General features: G+C 38.1%; 1 protein-coding gene across 1 annotated transcript in view; it reads right to left on the bottom strand.

The window, feature by feature from the left end:
- The window catches only part of MAP4 (microtubule associated protein 4), a 147,360-nt gene that overhangs the window by 62,110 nt on the left and 61,990 nt on the right, over nucleotides 1–23,260 (bottom strand). The window contains 1 exon segment of the mRNA XM_032458614.1: nucleotides 18,135–18,200. Within this exon segment, the coding sequence (XP_032314505.1) occupies nucleotides 18,135–18,200 (66 nt within the window).

Raw genomic sequence — 23,260 nt, 5'->3', positions numbered from 1 at the left:
AACACACAGCCTGAAGCACATTTCTTTCCTCCTCTGCCTCACATCCTGTTACCATACAAGAGGGAGGCAAGACCAAATAATCTGCCAGAATCCTCCTACACCTGACCAACCTCTGCTTTGCTGGTTTTCTAATGCTGAGTAAAAAGATATCATGGCAGGCACTTGAAGCAATAGCTTTCTCTCTGCTCTGAAAAAATGCAATGAAAACTCAAGTGTTAAGTCTTTTGCACCTTCTGGTCATCACCGTGGACCATTCATTAGCAGGCTGTGTTAACAGTGCATTCAAACACACACCAGATCTTCAGAAGAGGGGTCCATCAGTGCCCTAGCATGTGATCAAATTTCTTGAATGCAAATGAAGGTATCCTTTACTCAACCATTCAGAATTTCACATTTATCCATTTCAGTTGGTGGACCAGGTCAAATTGCAGTTTTCCTTTAACTAAGTTGAATGGATCAAACATAACAAAGATATCAACAATTTAATGCTCTCTTGAGCTGTACTCATTTATTCATTCAAGTATCTATAGTAGGTCCAGGGATAAAGCAGTGAATAAAATGTGCCTGGCTCCAATGTGTGTTCTTCTCTTCTTGCTTCTATGGTGCTCTGCTGGTATGTGGGACATCAAATGATGCTCACCCCCAACCTTCGTTCAGGGGCACCCCACAGTTGGCTGTGCCACTCCAGCCAACTCCTAGTGAGTTTCCTAAACAGTTTTGTTGATACCCTTGCCAGGCTCAGCCTGTGGCATCTCAGGAAGTGAGACCACCTGAAGCACTTTACTTTTACCAGCCCTTTACATGCCTGAGTCTTGCCTCAGGGCTACATCAGTTCTCTTATAATATAGCCCATAGTGATGCTGAACATCATGACATTCCAAAAAATATCACACTAGCCCACTATATTAGTATTATGCTAATTGGGTCTGATGAGTAGAAAGTAGCAAATACAAATGCTTTAGTCAGACATATGCAAACCAGAGAATGGGAGATAAACCAGAAAATTCAAGGGCCTGTCACATCAATTGAGGGTCTGGAACCAACAGCCCAAAACATGTCAAGATTCCCCTTCCAATGTGAATGATAAATTGCTACAACTTGCGTCACCAACAATGAAAAAAACAGGTATAATGCTTGGTAGGCCTTTTTTGATTTGGGGGGCAACACATACCACATTCCAATGTCCATCTTTAACCCATCTACAAAGTTACCCATGAGGCTAATGGTGTAGCAGAGGGACAGAGCAAGAGAAGGCTCTGCAGCAAGTTTAGGTTGCAGCTCAAGCTGCTTTACCACTGGGCCTTATGATCTAGCAGATCCAATGAAAGTTGAAGTGTCCATGGAATAGGGATATTAAATGGGGCCTCTAACAACCAAGAATAAGAGAATCAGAGACCAGATCTCTGTATTTTTGGAGAAAATCTATACTCTATTCTGCAGACAACTACTCACCTTTTCAAAAATAGCTCCAGGCTTGCTCTTGGGCATTGGTAGAGACTAAATGCCTAACCATGTGTTATAACGTGATCATGTGGCCTCATCATGAACTAGATGCTGCCTCACCCACCGAGCCATAAAGGTGGGCATGCACAGCACCAATCTAGCATTGAGTGGAAACATGTAAGAGACCAAATTCAAGCAGGTCCAAAGATATGAATAAGTTGCATAAGCAGGTGGCTGAGATTCCCTGCACTCTGACCTCTATTTTTGAGCCCCCTCTCCCTCAACCTATGCTAACAGCCTCCTGAGAGTTCCATATGACCAGCTGACTAGGGAAGAAAAAACCCAAGTCTGCTTTTCATGTGGATCCACCCAATATGCTGATACAGATGCAGTACTATAGCCCCATGTAAAGGTAACGCTGAAGGACAAAAGACGTGGTGAAAGAAAATCCTTCCAGTGGGTGGAACTTTGAGCAGCACATTTGGCAGCCCCTCTGCCTGCAGTGAAAGATGGGCAGAGCACAGATTTACACTGGTTATTTGTGCCCCATGTGACTAATCATTAAATGGCACTCACTTTAAAGGAAGCTCTTAACTAGGTGACAAAATACATACTTTGTGGATGCCAGGTAATCTCTTGCCCCAGCCACCACAGTGTGTCCTCAACAGACCCAGGAAAAAGTGGCCATCATGGCAGGGAGAGAGGCTACGTATGGGGTCGGCAACATGGACATGCCCTAAACAAGGCTGACCTGGCTAAAGTTACTGCCAAGTGTGTCTAAGCTGTCAATGGTAGAGACCCAAACTCAGTACCCTATAGGGTACCACTCCCAGTGAGACCAGTAGCCACCTGGTGGCAAGTTAATTACACTAAACATCCATCATGGTGGGGAATGTGGGAGCGGCTAGGAGGGGCAGAGATTTGTCCTCAATGTCCAAACATGTATTCTGGATATAGATTCGCCTTCTCTGCCTGTAATACTTTGTCTATCACTCATAAAATCCCTGATCCACCATCATAACATTCCACACAGCACTACTTCCGATTAATAAAGTCATTTTACAGCAAAGTGAAAAAATGGGCTCACGTCCATGGAATCAGTTGGTATTATCATACACCCCATCACCCAGGATGGCTGGCCTAATTAAAAGATGTAATCACTTACTGAAAACTCAGTTACAGTTTCAGTTGGGAGACAACACCTTAAAAAGAATGGGATAGTGTTTTGAATCAGAGACCCTTACAGGATGCTGTCTCCCCTAGAGCCAGAATATGTGGGTCTGGGAATCAATGGGAATCACTATTATATCCAATTTCTCATAGAATTTTCACTTCCATTCCTGACAACTTTGAGCTCTGCTAGTTTGAAGGTCTTAGTCCCCAAGGAGGAAATATACCTACCAGCATATACAACAATTCAATTGAATTAGAAAATGAAACTCCTACCTGGCCATTTGGGACTCCTTATTCCACTGAACCATAGGCAGAAAAGAAGGTTACTCTACTGGCTGGAATGACTGAGACTCATTATCAAGGGGAAATTGGGTTACTACAACACAAAGAAAGCAAGGAGGACTATGTCTGGAACCCAAGGGATTTCTCTGAGGTAACTCTTAATACTTCCATGCCAATAATAAAGACTCATGGAAAACTAGAGCAACTAAAAAAGGGCCAGACTACCAAGGAAAAGCAAGTTCGAAATTCTGGGTCATTTCTCCATGTAAAGAATTTCAACCAGCTGAGGTTCTGGCTGAGGGCGAGGGAAACTTAAAATGGGTAGTTGAAGATGCAACTGACAGACATAATTCTGGTCTTATGACTAATTACAGAAATGAGAACTCTGAGGGTTTTGGATATTTTTTCTTTGTTATACTCTGTGTTTATTTGTGTATTCTAACCATTTTCTTCTTTCTTCCCATTATTATAAGTTGTGAAAGGCTAACTTTACAATCAACCTCTTGATAAGAGAATATTCAGTGAACTGTGATTTGGGGAGTGATTAATATACCCAGCAATGGAAAGCATGACTATAGGTACTGAGCATCTCATTTCGGGAAAAGGGCGAAAGCTGCTTCATCGTATGAGAGACAGCTGTATCTTGTTAGATGCAAACATAAGAGTTGTTCTGCTGATACACGGAAGTTCAACTATATGCAGGAAAGCACATATGGACGCTAAGTAGCCAAATGAGTAGACTATGCCAGTTTCAATTTATTGCCTCTCAGCTCCAAATCCCCCTTTTATTGCCTCACTTGTGATAACGGACCTGAACCCTGTAAACGCTTCTCCTTTGCCAGCTGGCATGATACCAAGGTTAGCAGAGGGTGTTAGAGAAAGAGGTTTCTCTTCCTGCTTCCAGCATGGCTTCCCATCTTCCTGCTCCTGTGCTGCTCCGCTGATGCAGAACACCACCCGGTCCTCACCCTGACATGTTTTAGTGGGCACTCTCATGAGAATCTTCCCAGGCAAGTCCTGCCAGTGGCCACTGCTGCTTCCTGGTGATTCAGCAGTACCTCTGTGTACAGCTTCCTGTTTGCCAGCATACAATCTCCTCAGCAAACAGCTTTACTGTCCAGTGAAGACATTCATGATAAGAATCTGATTTTGGAGGAGGAGGGCACTCTTCCAAATTTCTCTTTCATTTGTAGTCTGTCTCAGTTCTAGGGGCAGTACTGGCTCCCCTTATCTATCATTCCTGCATCCTCTAGAGTTCTCTCTACCGCTTAGAAGTTAACTCCCTGCTCAAATTACGACATGGTTTCTGTCTCCTAACTGATAGATACCAAGAATTAAATCAGCGAGATGGCTAAGAGAAAATCTTCAAATTTCTCATCACAAGAAAAAAAATTGTGTAAATAAGTGTGGTGATGAATATTAACTAGATTTTTTGCAGTGATTATTTCACAATATGTACAATATACGAAATCATTAATATAAACTCACGTATATGGCAATACCTCAATAAAAAATAAAAAATAAAAAACCAAAAAATGTGAGACAGCTTAATTCCACATTACAGATAAAATGGGGGAAAGAAAAAGAGATGTTTAACCCAAGGAGAATAAACCATAAGGCACACACTTATCTCCAACAAAAAGTCTATCCTCTGCATGAGAGGACACTGCTTCTCTGCTGCTCAGCAGCAATGACAGCCACAGTAGAATAGCTCTTCATTTTACATGGAAAAACCCAAGACCAGAAATACTAACTTTTATTGACCAGAGAGCAGAACCCATCAATGAGGACTTCTAAGAAGTCTAATGTCGATATTTAAATTCACCATTCACACAGCTTAGCATTTTCTCATCTCATTTTAAATTGCTGAGATCCCACTGGAGAACCGGCCGTGCCAGGTTTTTGCAGTGGCAAAGTTCTAAGTTAATTTTTTCATGAGAAACAAAGCAAAAAGCTCTTCGTTCAGTTTGCCTAGAGTCCTTTTAAAGTTTCGCCTTCAATTTTGTCCTCTATAAACAGAGAATCTCCAAAGACGATGGATACCAGACACGCTCTAGTTACATCCAGTTAAAATATTGTTATACAATCATTTAAATAGGAAAGGGGGCTGGTGGCCAAAAAGAATGATTTACTGGCAGAAGCATTTATTGGGTCGAAGCTGTAAGGACTTTCTATGTGGACATTAATTATTATCCCAATATCACCCTACATTTATTAACCCCTTCAACCAGGTTACAAAGCGCTGAAAGTATTTTCTGTTCCTGAACCGAAACAATTCTTTTATTACTAGTTTTCCTTTCATAGAGGAAGAACTTCAGGATTAAATAGGGCAAATTACTCGGCTAAGAGACCAAAGCTAGTAGATGATAGATCTAGGCCTGCTCTTTTCCACAATGTTCTCAAGATTGAGACAAACCACTAAGGGAGACTTGTTTCCAGAAAGGCATGTACTAATAAGCTGGCAAAAATTATTGCAATTTTATCTGGCCTTGCTCTTAACGTTCTTTTTCTACATGAGGTCTGAAACAAACAGAAAGAACCACCTACTCAGAGAAAAATGTGGTGAAGGAAAAGGAAGGAAGGAAGCATAACCAAACAGCTTATGCAACTTCATGATACACAGAAATTTAAGTCAGATAATCTGTTCATACACAAGATAGCAAGGTGGCCCATTCCTCTTCAACATTAAACACAACAGCTGTTATAGTCTAGACAGAAGTCTGTAACTTTCTCAATAGCACAGAAAGATCAGAGCAAAAGTCTTTATTAATTAAAAGTTTTTTTCCTAAACCTCAGTGACAATGTTATAGACATGAAAATGTGTTAGGTAAAGAGGGAGACAGAAAATCATCATAAAACTAACATTGTCAGGGATATGGGAGTAGCACCAGAGCAAATGGGCCAGGTGGCACATACTCAGGCTTTGTCACAGGAGAGGGGAAGGGGGATGTCTATACCAAGGATAATTTTAAATCCCCTGACACATCTCTTAAATGCTACAGAAACCTAGCAAGGGATCTACAGGAAAAAGTCCTGATATGCTGTAGAATGACCAGGAAATATGCATCAGCAGAAACAGCCCTCCTCCATAGCCAGGGCTCTCCATCGGCCACAGGCAGTGCTCCGCCGGCGCCTCCTCCCAGCCTCCTCCCCTTCACCTATTTCACTTCCATCTCAACAGACCTAACACTGCCAATTTCCAACAGACTCCCTCTTTCAGCTTTAAAAAAAAAAATGTTCAACGAGATTACTCAACAGCTACTGAGCACCTACTATATGTCAGACACTGTTCTAGGTGCTGGGCCACAGCAGTGACTGGAACAAAACCCCCACCCCTCTCAACAGTTATCTTCTGGTGGGCAAAGTCAGACAATAAAGAAGATAAATCATTAAACTGTGCCAATGATAAAGCAACAAGTGCCAGGGAGAAAATTAGGGTAGAGAAGTAGGGGAGAAAAACAGAAGCGGTACAATTTTAGGTAAGCCAGAGAAGGCCTCGCTAAGCTGGTTGAGAGTGAACTATGGGTCTGTCTGCGGGAAGAGCATTCCAGACGGAAAACAGCTGGTGCTCAGAGCCCAAGGCAAGGGCCCACCTGGCTTGTCCAGCAACAGTGGCAAGAACACCAGTGAAGCAAAGTCAGCAAAAGGGAGAATTAGGAGATGTGGTCAGAGAGATCTATTTTTCTGACAGGATAGATGTGGGATGTGAGAGAAAGAGAGAATAGGGGAAGCCAAACATTTAGCCTGAGAAAGCAGAAGAACACTCTATTTCTGTTTAATGAGATGGGGAAGGTTTTGTTTTTTGTTTTGTTTTGGTAGGGGAGCGGGGGAAGAATCCAAAGTTCAGCTTAGGATACCTCGAATTTGAGATATAAACTGTACATCTAAATGGAGATTTGAAGCTCTAATTTCACATTTCCCTAGTTCTCATCCAATCTCCTCATGGACTCTAACCAATATTACATCTGTTCTTACAAAATGTTCCTTAAAACTGTTTAGCATTTAAATAATGTTTATATATTTGTGCATTTCCCTCTGTAAGTGGACAAATTAGGACAAACCCACAAGTTAATATATAAAGCAACATTTTAATTCTAAAGAGGTTTGTGGTGAACACGATGGTTAACTTGAAAATCATCTTTTTTTTTTTTAATAAGCTAGCTTATTTACTTTTACCATTTTCAAGTGTACAACTCAGTGGCATTAAGTACATTCACACTACTATGCAAACGTCACTGCCATCCATCTCCAGAACTTTTTTCACCTTGTAAAACCGAAACTCTGTACCCACTGAAAAAATAACTTCCCATTTCCCCCTCCTCCCAACTCACAGCAACCACTTTTCTACTTTCTGTCTCTATGAATATGACTATGTATGCTCAGTACCTTATATAAGTAGAATCATGTAAGTGGCATTAGTATTTGTCCTTTTGTGACTGGCTTATTTCACTTAGCATGGCATCTTCAAGATTCATCCAGGTTGGAACATGTGTTGGAATTTTCTTCCTTTTAAAAACTGAGTAACACTCCACTATATGTATACACCACATTTTGTTTATCCATCCATCCATCGTGGGCACTTCGGCTGCTTCCACATTCTGGCTATTGTGAAGAATGCTGCTATGAACATGGGTGTACAAATACCTGCTCGAGTCCCTGTTTCATTTTGGGTATATATCCAGAAGTGAGTTTAGAACAGGTTCCTATAACAGCTGCACCATTTTACATGCTCATCAGCAGTGCACAAGGGTTCCAATTTCTCCTCATCCTCACCAATACTTGTTATTTTCTATTTGATTGTTTAGTAACAGCCATCCTCATGGGTGTAAAGTCATATCTCACTCTCGTTTGGATTTGCATTTTCCTGATGATTAGTGATACTATGCATCTATTTGTGTGCTTATTGGCTTACATATCTTCTTTAGGAGAAATGTCTATTCAAGTCCCTTGCTCTTTTTTAATCAAGTTGTGTGCTATTTTGTTGAGTTGTAGGAGTGCTTTATATATTCTAGATATTAATCCCTTGTCAGATTACATGTTTTAGAAGTATTTTCTCCCATTCTGTGAATTGCCTTTTTACTCTATTGATAGTGTCCTTTGATGCACAAAAAGTTTTTGACTTTGATGGAATCCAATTTATCTATTTTCACTTTTGTTGCCTCTGCTTCTGGTATCATATCCAAGAAATCACTGTCAAATCTGATGTCATGAAGATTTTGCCATATGTTTTCTTCTAAGAGTTTTATAGTTTTAGGGCTTACATTTAGGTCTTTGATCCACTGAGTTAATTTTTCTATGTGGTGTAAAGTAAGGGCCCAACTTCATCCTTTTGCATGTGGATAGCCAGTTTTCCTAACACCATTTGCTGAAAAGATTATCTTTTTCTCAGTGGATGGTTTTGGCACACTTGGTATTAAATCATGACTATATATGCAATATAGGCAAGGGTTTATTTCTGGGCTCTCTATTCCCTGGTCTATATGTCTATCTTTATGTCAGTACCACCACTGTTTTAATTATTGTAGCATTATGGTAAATTTTGAAATTAGGAAGACTGAGATCTCCAACTTTATTCCTTTTTAAGATTGTTTTGGTTACTCAAGGTCCTTTGAGATTCTGTATGTATTTTAGGATAGATTTTTTCTATGTCTACAAAAAAGGTAGTTGGTATTTTGTGAGGGAAAAAAATCATCCTTTGAAAAAGCACTCTGAATCTTCCTACCAGTGACTAACATTTCACTACTGCTGCTGGAAGCTCATAGTTGCAGTAATCTGTATACATCCTTTTATACATACCTCCAAATTTTTCATGAGGAATTAATCCTTGAACAATGTAAAAAACACATAAAGGTTAAGTATGTTATTCAAATATCTCCTTTAAAACATTAGTGTGAAAACCCTAAACTTTATAAAGCAAAAACTAACAAAACTAAGAAATAGACAATTCAATAATGATTGTTGGAGACTGTAATACACCACTTTTAATAATGGATAGAACAACTAGAAAGAATACCAACAAGGAACAGAAGACCTCAATAGTATTATAAACCAAGCAGACCTATCAGACATTTATAGAACACTCCATCCAACAACAGAAGAATATACATTCTTCTCAGGTACACAGAACATTCTCTAGGACAGACCACAGGTTAGGCCATAAAACAAGCCTGAAATAAATAGGGACTGAAATCATACAAAGTATGTTCTCCAACCAGAATGGAATGAAATTAGGAAATGACAACATTAAATACTTTGGGGAATTCATAAATATGGAGATATTAACAACACACTCTTAAACTACCAATAGATCAAAAAAAATCACAAAAGATGTAAGAAAATATTTTGAGATGAATGAAAATGAAAACAGCAAACTGAAACATATGAGATACAGTTAAAGAAGTCCTCAGAAGAAAATTTATAGCTATGAACACCTATATTAAAAGAGAAGAAAAAAAATCACAATTCAATAACATAACCTTCCACCTTAAGGAAGTAGGAAAAGAAAAGCAAGCTAAACTTAAAGTAAGCAGAAAGTAAGGAATAATACAGATTAGGGTGGAAGTAAATGAAACCGAGAAGAAAAAAAATAGAGAAAACCAAAAGTTGACTCTCGAAAAAGCTCAACAAAATTGACAAACCTTTAGCTAGACTGATCTCTTGAAAAAGAGAGATGACTCAAATTACGAAATTCAGGAATGAAAGAGGAGACATCAACACCAATATTACAGAAACAAAAAAGGTTCATAAAAGAATACCAAGATAAACAAGCTTCCACTGTATAGTACAGGCAACTATATTCAGTTATCTTGTAGTAACCTATAATGAAAAATATGGAAAGGAATATAAGTATGTACATGTATGACTGAAACATTATGTTATACATCAAAGACTGATACACTATTGTAAACTGATTATATATGTTTAAAAAAAAACCAACTGCAATATATCAACAAATTATATAACCTAGTTGAAATGGACAAAGTCCTAGAAAGACAGACACTACTTAAGCTGATTCATGAAGAAAACATTAGGATGGAAAATTCAGAAACTAAAATTGTGGTTAGTTCTACAGTTTCTAACAATTAGGCTTGGGAATTAGATCCATGATAGATGTAATTCTGTCAAATTTCCCTGTAGAGAAGTCAAGGATCTCATCCTCTATGATAAAGTATAAGACAATCTTTTGTTGAATTAGCCTTGGTTAATTGGACACCTCTTGTGCCCCAACCTCTCACCCTTTGAAATCTGTCTTTTATTCCAACTATAGCTGCAGCATCTAGCTGCATACTGGTGTGATTTGATAGCATTTTATTTCACCAAACCAGAGTTTTCTGTCCTACACCATCTCTGATGCCAGACACAAGACAGCTGCAGGATGGTATTGCACATGTGCAGTTAGCCAATGGAAGAAGGCAAATGGTGAATAAATGCTACCTAATTCTAGCATTCAGGTGGAAAATTCTGAGATGAATTCTACACAGTTCCTCAGAAGATCCCACCCAACATGATTAAGCCCCCTTTGTCCACACAACAGTGACTAAGTTAGTAATATTTCATTGTATTGGTTTTTCCTCTTTCCAATCTCACTTCCCAATCTCCTACTCTTGTTTTCTGAGATCACTTCTCAAAATAAACTACCTACATGCAAAACCTTTGCCTCAGTCTACATTTTCTTCCAGAAAGTAGTGCCTAAGAAAAGCCTTAAAACAGGTCTTCAAAGGTCCTTTCCTTCTAACTGCCTTTCTGATGATTAGTTAGCACTCACGAAAATCCACTGAGACATGACATGTTGTGGCAGTAAGAGCACAGTGCTTCTTACTAGACTAGGTTCAATTCTGAGCTTTGTTATTAACCTAACTTCAACTTCTTCAAATGAAAACTGGATACTGTTATACATTCAAAAGCCCTTTACAAGTTCCAATGTGTTATACAAATGACGGTTACCCTTATTATTAATGAAATGTATCAGACAGAAAAATCTGCTCAAGTTTAGATTCAGGTAAAAATACAAGATCAATTTATAGTAGGTATGTATGCAAGTTAGTGGTTTTGGGGGAACAAAAATTCTCCAGTCTCAGAGTGTGACTCTTCCTATAATGCTTCAATTTTTCTTAGAAAGGAGAATGTATTCATATACTACTTGTAGGCTTACAAATTAAAAATGAAAATATTCTATATCTACATATGTCTTTTGGCATAGGGTGGCATTCCATTCCACAGAGAGAAGCAAATCATATAAGCAAATTTATGGTTTAAAAAGTAGTATCAGAATTATGGACTCACTCAAAGCTCAGGAAGAAGCTATTTTGTTTCATTTAACATAAAACTTCAACAGAAACTGAAAACGAATGGCTCACAGTATAATTAAATGCTTTGCTCAGATAAAGGTTCTTAAGCTCAGTCCCTGAACTGACTTCAAGGGAGTCTCAAATACCCTAAAAGTAAATGTAATGTGCTGTGTTAATGGGAATGGCTGTCTTGCTGTGTCTACATCTAGGAACACAGTGTGCAGCTTTGTGTTTAGGCTTCATTTATGAGCTATAATGCCAACTTATGGGTTGGTTATAATAGCTGTTCAGAAACTCTAACTTAGATTTATTTTTCTGTTAAGATTTCACATTTTTGATGCCTCCGAATTTTTCTAAAAGTAAATCCTTTGCATTCCACCTGATGATACAAGTGACAGTGATAAAACACCTAGGATACTTTCTGTGTCATGACATTCTAACAAAGCAGTTTTACTGTTTCCCTGCTGGGATGACCTGAGGGAAGGATATCACATCACATTCAGAACAGTTATCACAATAAAAAGCCACCTACTATGATTAACAATGGAAACCACCAGTAACACTGCCATTTGTAGAGCACTTAGTGTACTGCAGCTTGACCCAAACAGTGTAAATAACAGTAATTTGCCTCCAAGGCAGCACAGCTTATTCCACAAATAATTTGTGGTTAAATCTCATTAAGCCCTCATGTAATGGAAACAGCATCAATATAAAATGAAGGATAATCCAGTTCCATGCAAGATTTAGAAATGAAATCACTCTGTGCCTACCCACCAGTCTTTGTCCAGAACCCTCTCCCCAGCCCTACCATGTAATCAGGTCAACAAGGAGGAAGAATTCAACTGTAGCCAGGTTTCATTCTACTTTCATCAAAATGAATATGCTAATAAAACCCAAGAATTGCCCCAAAGCTTTAATTCTAGGCTACCTATAAGAAGGTTAGATAGGATTGTGAATTACTCTTTATAGTACTTAAATTCTTGTACTTCAAACCTAAGAACAGATTATTGAGCTCTCTTAATGAAATGAAACCTAAGACATTAAATTGAACTTTCTTAATAAAAAGAAATGTTTGCCAAACTAGAAAAAATTCTTTATGCCATGCAAATCACCTTATATATACTCTTAATTCAGTCAACACATTGCATTTGCAAATCTATCAACTGCAGAGAAAAATTAACCCAGAATGGTTAGAGAACTGGACATTCCATTGAATTCTTACCGGATACAGCATACTAGATTATCAAATCTAATGTAACACATTTTATTTATTAATTCAGAAGGCATTTTAGGAAGACTGTGAATGTGAATTTTAATTAGACTAAACAAAACCTAAGTATAGTAATACAAAGTATCTAACAGTAATTGGTATGCCATGGAAGCTGCCACTCAGCCAACTATCTTTCTCACCAGATGCTATAAAATATCAAATAGTCATATGGGCTTCTTAACTCTTACAGATTCTGGATAAAAGGGAGTTCACTCTGATAATCCAAAATGACAACATAAGTGGCAAAGCCTGGCAAAAAGTAAAAAGCCCATGTAATTATGGGTTGGATTAGAAGCTTTGTTAGACTAAGAGCTCATGCCTCAAGTGTCTTTATTTATAAAAGTCATACTTGGCCACATTATACTTCAATAATTAACACCCAACCAAAATCCAGTCCATACAGTGTTAGTGTAAGATGTTTATTAGTGTAATTTATTTAGCACAATGATCACATTAAAATGTCCCAATATACAAAACTGTTGAAGTCTAAAGTCACAAAAAATACAAACTTAGGTGTGTGAATAAAGTTATAAAAATATTATTTTAAAAACAAAGTTCTACATCTTCAACACTGGGCCAAAAAAGAAAAAAAGGGGAAAAAAAGAGATAGAGAAAGAGATTGCATGTAAGAAACAACACATTTCAACAGAGCAACCCTGACTGTTTTGGCTGCCTCACCAGTGAGGTACCGGGCCACTGGGGGTGACTATCATGGTCATACAGTATTTCATTACAGGACTGGCTACTTCACATGAAGCTGTATGTGAAACATTACATTTATTTCCTTCCAAATGAAACATCCAAGTGAAACAGAGCTACATATACACCAAACTTCAGCTGGCTGTCAGTAGAAAATTTCACCAATTTCCTAAGTTCAAAAAGAAAATATATTTGGAAAAAAAACAAATTTCAAACAAAAATAAACATGACAAAACAAATTAAAGTGGAATAAATCAATGTCAATAATGGAGTGTGAGAGTGGGGTTTTGACCACAGCCATCCCATAGGAGTCACAGCCAGGCTTTCCACCCATGCATCACTTAGACAAGCTGCGGAGACTAGTTAGAAGACACAAAAGGATGTCAAGTCAGCACTCCCATCTGTGAAAAGTTCCTCGGCAAAAAAAAAAAAGGGCACAAAGAAACCTACGAATCAATTACACACCAAAGGGAAAGAGCTGTTTTATTCAGTGGTGTGATCTCCTATGGTACTTCTCATATTTTTCTCCTATGGTAAGAGTTTTCATACTTATCAACTGCTTAGGAGGTAAGCTCTTCCCCTAATATGTGCCTCCTTTGTCTTCTCTCCAGAACCCACAGAAGCAATTCGTGGCAAAGGAACCAATCCTGGTGACCACAACAGGGAATGCTTCCTAAATTCCCAAAGTCATTGCAGGGATTCAGTTTAAACTTTCATAATATTCTCATTTTACCATCCCCAAAGTAGCTTTGTATCACAGGATCTAAAACAATACACATCTCGAAATCTTCCTCAGAACATGGTGCCAGATACTTACTTTAATCTGAAACAATCAGATTATAAAAACCTGCAGTCAGTAAGAGGACAGAAAATTTTAGAGTATCTCACATTCCAGATCTTAAACCAGAACTCCTCTATGATTTCAAAACATGGCCCATATTTTATATTCTATTTCTAAAAATCCGATCAAAGCTTATCATTTGAAAAGTTCCACAGTACTTATCCCTGATGGTTTCAGATTTTTTTAGCTATTAGTTTGGAAAATGAGAAATGAGAAAAGGAAAGGCCCACTGAGATAATCTTCAGAATATGTGAAGGTAAATGCTCAGGTTCATGGTAAAGGGCTTGACACTCAAGTCTTCATATGCGACCATCAGTCCCACTACAAGCATCATAAAGGTATCGCCAGAGTTCAAAGGGAGACTAAGCCTGAACAGTCTAAGTTTAGTCAGGTAACATTTCAATAGAAATCCAGTAATTGGTTGTCATTCTTCAATGTGTTGCAATTTAGCTTCATTCTCAGGTTGTTACAGAAGAAGTTATTTTCTATCTGTATCAACACCCCAGTATTTAACAACACAGGATTCCATTCTCCTTAACTCCTCAATTATTATGTTGATAGTTTACAATCATAATAAGAAAGAAATCTGGGATATGAAATTCCGTACACAGTAATAAGGTTGTCAAATTTTCAGGAAAATCTAAGCCTGGACAAATAGATCATAATTTCATAATAGAAACAATTTCAGCCCAACTTGCAAATAACAAAGGATGATTTAATTTGAGAAATATTTTTTTCAAAGTTTAATCAGAGCTACTCTAAATTAGAAAACTTTAAATGAAAACAGCTATCATTATTCAGATGTTAGTAAGGTGGAGAGAAACACAGGTAGCCTGAAAGATGACTCTACCCTAAAAGCAAGCTCACACAGGGGAGCAGAAGGAGGGGAAAAGGGAGGTTCACAGCAGGGCTGGTGGACTCAGTTCCTTTATGGAAGCACACATTCTCATTTGCCATCACAACACCCTGATTCAGGCTGAAGATCTGAAAACCAAATGAAAACGCCAACTAAAAATGTTTAAAGAAAAGAAAAATGCGAGACTGAATTAAATGATAAAATGAGACTTAAACGAGAACAAGAAATAAAAGGCATTTGTTGACCTTCATAAAATACTAAAATTAAAAAGGATTCCTCTGGTACTTTGTGCTCACAAAGGGAAAGGAGGTTCCATCAAGCCCTGCGGAGCACAAGAGGAAGCAGGTGGTTTGCTCAGGCATCAGCAGGAATAGGCCCCGAAGAACTACCCTCAGCTTCTTTATCGTGTCCAGGAAGGAAAGCAAAGCTCTGCAAAATGCTGAAGGTTTTACAAGTATAACGGTGCTTAGGAAAGATCACTGGTCTGGTGTTGCAGCAGCCCCAGTGTTGAGAGACACGCTAGGCTTCTAGGAGGAGAAAAACAGAAAGGGAGGAAGAAGTAGGAAGGGGAAGGAAAGGGCGGAAAAGCACAGGTCATTAGTAAACAGCAAGTTCAACACAGCAAGATGCTCATAAACCCTTTACACGCTATCAGCAGAGCTGGTCTGCTCTTAGGACTAGAGATAACACTCTGAAACAGGAATGGGAAATTTCAAAATGGCCCAGAGCTATATGCTCCAGTTAGAGATGGCCAAATTAGAATGCAGTCACAACATGCTCCAAAAACATGCACTGTTCACCCTCTATTCCTTCCCACCCCCAATGAAACATGCATATTTTCAGTAAAGCACCTGCTTTAATATAGTCAAGAGATCAAATTCAGAACACAAATATCTTCCCAGGTGCGCAAACTGCATCCTACACAAGGGTGGAGAGGTGTCCAAGAGGAGGAAGGCCTGCTCTCAGAATGGCATTGTGTGGGTTTGTCACCAGATGTGGGTTCTGGCTAGCAGAAGTCCCACTGAGACGGAATGAATTACTCAAGACTGTGGAAAAAAGTCAAGAGAGCTAGAGGGAGTCTGGAGCCAACTCTATGAGCCTCTCAAATGCTCCCATATTTATTGTGTACAGTCAAAGGAGGAATGCAGGAACTTAGGGAAGGACAGGGTGGGATCACAATGAGTACAAAGGCTTTGTTTATTGTTGGTGTTTGGCTCAAGGTCAGAAGACCCTTTTTGGTGAATCATGTTAGTGTTGAGACTTTTAGCTAATTAGGGCAGAAGTTACAAGAAACAGTTGCTTAACAACATTTTTCTTGGACTCAGGTGGCTGTGCCCGTCTTAGGTTGCCCCCCTCAGGGGATCTTACCCGCCATTGGCTAACCAGCCTTCTCACCTCTGAGTCTGCAGCTTTTTATAACTTGTTTATCATTTCAGCCAAAGGCTGTTTTGGGGATAGAAGACTATCTAACAGCAGGCACGCCCAGCGTTTATAGCCAAAGGCCTGGGTGGCTGCTAAAACCTCAACTATGCAAGCAAGGCGGTTACTAAGCACATTTGCTCTTCTTTAAAGAGATAAGTGGCTGGGGTCTGTTACAATTTGTTAACCCAATCATGGGCTCCCACAGCATTGGGCAGTTCATCAACAGCTAGGTTCTTTTTTGCCACCAGGGAACATAGGTCTTCAAACAGTAAGGGCCAGGCTGCCTGTTTTCCTGAACTTTCCCCCCCACATTGTTAACCTGTGGCCGTGGGAAACAACCACTACATCAAGTCTGAGTCTCTTCTGGTCAGAGCTGACATCCTGCTGGAGAAGAAACCTACTCTAGTTGTAGTGGTTGTTTGCTTCCTGGATGAAAATGGTAATCACGCTCACAAATGGTTAATCAAATAAACCCCCTCCAAACCTTGCCTTCCCCCCACACTGCCTCCTCATTACAGAAAGCTGAATCTATTTGTTTTTTTAAAAGTTCATGTTCAAGCCTCTTCTCCTTTAATCATGGGGATTTATAAATGCTTTCTTAAAACCAAAATTACAGAGACAACTTTGCTTTCAAAGCAGACAGAAACAGTCAATACCACATACAAACTAAGATTATCAAAGAAACACAAAAATTTCAGTTCACAAAACTGGAAGGTAAGGCAGCACTTCTGGCTATTTCCAGCTTTCAAATTAAAGAGTTCCTAATTTACGAGTGGCTAATAAGGATACATTGTCACTGGGTAAAACAAACATTCACAACAAATAGAACCTAGTCATCAGTAAATCTAAGCTATAAAGATGTATACAATGTTTCTAAAGGTCACAGAATAAAGAATAAATCCTGGAATAACTGCTATTGCTAAAAGAAGGCTTTCTGGAAGTCTTAGAAACCAAAAAATTCTATGGTGGCTCAAGGAAAGGCTTCTCAAGGCTAAGGTATGCATGCAAGAAAAGAAACACAGACATGCCTAGCACTCGCCGCTGCTGCAGTAATGTGAAGCAAACCTTACGCCCCAGTTAAAAGCACACTCTGCTGCAGAGGACAATGTGCCAGATCATTAATAGGCTTTATTTGGGTGAACGGTGTCAATCTGATCACAACTTAGGTTGTGCACTTAAGCAAAGTATGTGCAGTTATTTATAAAAATTCAACTATGGTTCTCACATCAACTACTTAAGAAATGATTTTTGTAGTATGGCCCTGTGGACCCTGCTACTGCTTCAAGAATTCTGCTCACTACAAATGTACTGGGGGTGGGGGGTTGGTGCTAGTCATGAGGTGGGAACCCACAGGAACTCAGTAATAACTCTAGTAATGGGCGAGGCATTCGAGAGAGATTTCAAAAAGGGAAAAAATAAATGAAAAACAGACTGAGGGCAAAAGAGAAAGGAAAGAACTTTCAGTATCTTGCTCACAAGTTTCCTAACACTGAGCCTTGGAAAGCAAACTAAGTGCAGCGTGCTTTCAGGGAAGAGATCCGCCCAGAGCTGCAGTGGCCAAAGGACTCCAGTATTTTGATGATGGTTATTCTGCAGCTATAGGCATAGTGTTAAGATTGATCCAGCTCGTGTGGTACAACTGCAACAGATACTCAAGGAATATCAAATGAAATTCACTCCTTCTTTTGTTGGAAATGTTATGTGGCAGGTGCCCTGGGTTTCAATACAACCAACAAGATCAGGAGTACCCTTAGAAATCATCCATGTGCTTCCACTAATGAGCCTCCTCAAAGGAACTTATCAAGGTGTTTGTTTTGAGTGTTTCACTCACACATTTGGGGGATCCTGGGAACCACTTACCGGTGGTATTCCCTTCTATTCCATGGTCGCCGTTGGCTAGCACTGTTGGTTTAGAAGAAGGAGTACCTGAAACAACCAGAAAAAATAATTACCCATTGTGACAGATAGACAAATGAAAAACAGATCCAACTACTGTCTAACTAGTAGGATTCCAGTCACACTTCATAGTTTACTAGCTAAAAGCAGATAAAATCTATCCAAAATTTAAAGATCCAATAAAAGGAAACCCAGAAACATAGAACAGAACTGAGTCATTAATTTCTAATCCAAACTCTGATAAACACCACCACTACAGGAGAGCCCTTCCTAATACAATAAACAGCAAGTCGAAATCTGTTCTGCTCTGTAAATTGCCAAAGATCACCATTATATTGAATAAAACCATCATGAAGCAGCACAGGTTTATAACCTGTGATTCAGCTCAAACGCTGCAAGGACACAGGGCCATTTAAAACAAACCCCACATAAAAAGTCCACGTCATTGCTCCTGTACATGAGGGTTACCTGGAGGTCACCAGCAGCACTTCTGGAAGCAGAGATTTTTTTTTTTTTTTAAAGCTATTCTAATAGACTGTGGTTGTTTTTCAGTCCCTAATAACTAAGGATGTTGAGCATCCTTTCATGTGTTTACTTGCCATTCTTTCATTTTCTTTGGTGAGTTAAATGGTCAATTTTTGGACTATTTTTTAATTGCGTCGTTTATTTTCTTATGACTGAATTTTGAGGATTCTTTATTTTTCCAAATATCAACCCTTACAGACAAATTTTGCAAATATTTTCCCCCATGAATGTATGAGAAAATACATCCAAGAAATGTATTTTCATTTTCTTAACTGACTTTTGAACAACAAAAGCTTTAAATTTGATAAAGTCTAATTTATTTCTTCCTTCATGATTTCATGCTTCTGGTGGGGTTTCCAAGAATTTTTTGCCTAATTCAAGGTCACAGGATTTTCTCCTACATTTTCCTCTAGAAGTTTTATAGTTTTCCAATTTAGGTTTCACATTGAGGCCTATGATAAATTCAGAGTTAAATTTTTTATGTGGTATAAGATATGAGTCTAGGTTCATATTTTTGCACGTGGACATTTAACTGTTCATTTATTCCACTGATTCCTGTGCACCTTTATTGAAAATCAATTGACCACATCACATGTGGGTCCATTTCTGGACTCTCTCTTCTGTTCCACTGACCTGTGCCAGTACCACACTGTCTTGATTACTGTATTTCTACAAAGTCTTGAAATGAGGTCACATGAGTCCTCCAAATTAGGTCTTCTTCAAAATTGTTTTGGTTATATTAGTGTCTTTGCTTTTCCATATAAATTTTAGAATCAGTTGTTGATTTACCAAAAATAATAATAATAATAATCCTGATGGGATCGTGATTGCGACTGCAATAACTCTATAAGTAGGTCAATTCAAGGACGTATAACCTTTTCCGAAAGGCTCTGACTACATCTAACATTTCAGCAACCTGCCCAGCTTTGCAGATGGTCTATCAAGCCAAGAGGTTCCTACAAATCACTCTTAAGAACTTCATAGACATTTTTCATAAGACAAATAAAAATCCAGAACATATGCTACTAAAATGTCAAATGCAAGATTTTACTTTGGAAGATAGCAAACTACAAAGCCCTACCCTCTGGGTCCCACAAATCCATGGCAGAAACCTTTCATATAAACTCATTGAAAAGATCATTCATTCTGTTATCTCAGATAACAGAGGAACAACTAAAGGGAACAATGTAAAAGAACAAGGCAGACTAAAAGAGAGTGTCTATTAACTGGAAGAGGAAGAGGAAAATAAAGGAATAAAAGATAACAGACTTTTATTAAATACCCAGCCTATACCAAGCACCAAACTAGGGCTTCACATATTGTGTTTTACTGATCCAGAGAGATGCCAAATATGTTCTTCCCCATATTTGGGATGTAAATATGGCCATACATATTTGGCATAAATAAATTCCCTTTTACCCCTACACAGTAAGCTTATAAAATTTATTTTTCCTAGCTCAAGAAATACTGCATAATTTAAAAAATCCGCCTCACTTTAAAATGCAAATTGGAAATAAAATAAAATGAAGACTATAGGAAAAGGCAAATTACAAAAATACTACCATATTTTGGCCATGAGAGTGATAAAATCTTCTTAAAATTTGATAACAGCCAGTGTTGGCAAAGGTGTAGGAAAGTAGGTTATTTCATAAACCACTGGAGGAATATAAATTGAAGCAACTTCTTTATGAGAAAATTTGGTAGTCTATCAAATTTTGAAACATCAGCTTAATTCATTTTAGATACGCAGTTCACAAAAAGACATGAAAGTACACAAAAATCAATGTAAACAGGATGTTTATTATGGTATTGTTTTAAAAGTAACAAATGCCCACCAGTAGATTCACTAAACTGTGAAATAATATGCAACCATTAAAAGAAATGAAGTAGCTCTTAGAGCACTAATATGGAGAGATGTCAAAGACACAGCAAGAAAAAAAAAGCAAATATGACATAATAGCATTATAAAAAACAATATACATAAATAACCAGAAAAAATAAGGGAAAAAATATACCAAACACCATTGGTAACCACTGGTAAGGAATGAAATGTGAGGAATCAGAGTTGGGGATAAAAAGGAAGACTTTCACAGACAGAAAGTCCTGTTTTAGCTGAGCACCTTCAAGAGTGGGCAGTTAGCCAACTGAAGCACACCAGCCAGCTGCAACACACTACCACAAGTAGTTAGAAAGGGCAGAGGAGATTGCTAAAGCAAAGTAATAAAAGATCTAGAAATCAAGGATAGACCCCAGTGGACCAGAAATTACGACGAATATCCAAGAAAATGTAGCAAACAGACCACACAGAAGGAGAAACCCAGCACAAAGAGGGCACAGGAAGATAGGACTCCGAAGTACTCTACGCTCAGAGACGGCAGGGACTACGGGACTACGTTAAAAGCCTCCAGGCCAGTCCCCACTCCCCCTACACCTTCCTTCCCTCACCCCACAGCAGTCAGCTTTGTGCCAGACCCAAGATGGGAGGAGAGATTGAATGCTCTGGCGCAAGAGGATGCTATCTCACTGGGTGAGTGGTGATATCTAGAGGGGCGGGGAGCCCCACATCGCACCTGACAGCACTGTGACATCCCTGCCAGAGGCAGCTGGTACCAAACAGTCTTGTATCACCAGGAACCTCAATAGATGGTATTGCCAAATAACTAAGGGAACCTCCTACCAAAAAGAAGGGCCTCACATTCAAAGAGAATAACCACCCAGAGAAACAATGTTGATACAGCAAATAGGAGACTTCAAAAGAAATATGCGGGGGGAGGGCATAGTTCAGCGGGAGAGTACATGCTTAGCATGTACGAGGTCCTGGGTTCAATTCCCAGTACCTCCATTAAAATAAACAAACAAACAAACAAATAAATAAAATGCTTTGTTTAAAAAAAAAGAAATATGCCACTTCCCTCAAAAGTATAAAAAATATCACAATCTGTGAAACAAAAGCAAGCCCCTAAATGAAGTGAGTTATCTAATGATTAACAAATCCTTTTTCAAGTTAGATGGTTTCCAATTCTTTGCTTTCATCAAAATTGAAAGACATCAATAAGTATATGTGTACCTGAATCACTCTGCTGTACACCTGAAACACTGAAAATCAACTATACTTCATTAAAGAAAAACAATTGAAAGAGGTCATAATGAAGTTATCATCTGATAGGACATAAGAAATAATTTTTAATAATATTGAGTTGTGGAATTCTTGGCATATAACTCAAAGAACTGAAGACACTGCCATAATAAAGCTTCCATTCTGACATACTTAGCTATGTGAATAGGGTTTTTTTGGCTATTATTGTCTATAAAAATAATAGGCATAAAAACTCTCAAATCTTTTTCATCCTAGCAAAGTTATTCACAGATTTATGGTTTAATCAAGGAAAATAATAGGACCTATCATCTCATTATAAAAATATTTCCAATCAAATTCAACTTTTACGGTTGGGAATAATTTATCAAAAATTGTGATGTATGTGATCAACTGAATACTACTAGTTATTGTAATGATAAATTTTTTCTGGACCAAGTTAACACTTAAGGGTCTTATGGTTACAGGAATTTTTTAAATTAAAATTTAAGTTTACATACACATTTGTTACAGAAACATGACAATTTAAGAAGAAAAGTCAAGAAAAACTCAAGAAAAAAAAACCTTTCAAGTGTAAAAATGTATTCAACTACGATAAAAGTCCGAGACATGGAGAGGAGCGAATCAAAAGAAGGACTTACATTTCCAATGGCAAAGAACAACTTGTTCATGCATTTTTTAAATAAATGGCAATGGGAATCAAAATGCTATATATTTAGAAGCATTTGGATATGTTTAAATGAGTTATATAACTATTATTTTTATGTGGCAAAAGGAAAACATTCTGAAAAGTACATGCTTTGTAACTTCTGCTGAAAAATTTAGATCAACTTAACTGTACAAAAGGCACAAAACTTTTCAAAATTCTTACGAGTATGTGACTAAGAAGTTTCAAGACAGCTACTTTAGACCAATGCAGAAGTGTACAAAGGATTTGTATGTTCTGGGAGAAAATCTTCCAAGATATAAAGTAAAAAGAGCAAGTTATAAAAATAAAAACAATGCATACAGTTGGATCCTGTTTGTTTAAAACTAAAGCTCATAAATTTCTGGCTGCTTGTAAATGTTTATACGTTTGTAAATACATAGTATATAATGCTAAAAACTCTACCTGCTCTTGAGAAATTAATAGGTAAGTGAGAGTCAAGAGATTTTCACTTATTTAAATTTTAATTTTTTAAACAAAAATTTTTATCGTAGAGTAGTTTTAAATTTATAGAAAAACTGTGATGGTAGTACAGAGATTCCCATATACACACACCCAGTTCCCCCTATTAGGAAAAGACAGCTGTGCTGTTTCCAAAGCAAAGGCAAATTAATGCACCACTACAAATTATCATTACCAATCTTTACTTGCCCAAACATTCCCTGTCCACTCACTCCTTATTCTCTGCAATGTCTATTCTAAAGCATCCCTGTTCTCTTCAAATCTTCAACCCCTCCCACCTTCATTTCTCAGCATACGACCTCA

The sequence above is a fragment of the Camelus ferus genome, chromosome 17 (genome assembly GCF_009834535.1).
Source record: "Camelus ferus isolate YT-003-E chromosome 17, BCGSAC_Cfer_1.0, whole genome shotgun sequence".
NCBI lineage: Eukaryota > Metazoa > Chordata > Mammalia > Artiodactyla > Camelidae > Camelus > Camelus ferus.
This window is presented reverse-complemented; position numbering and strand designations above follow the sequence as displayed.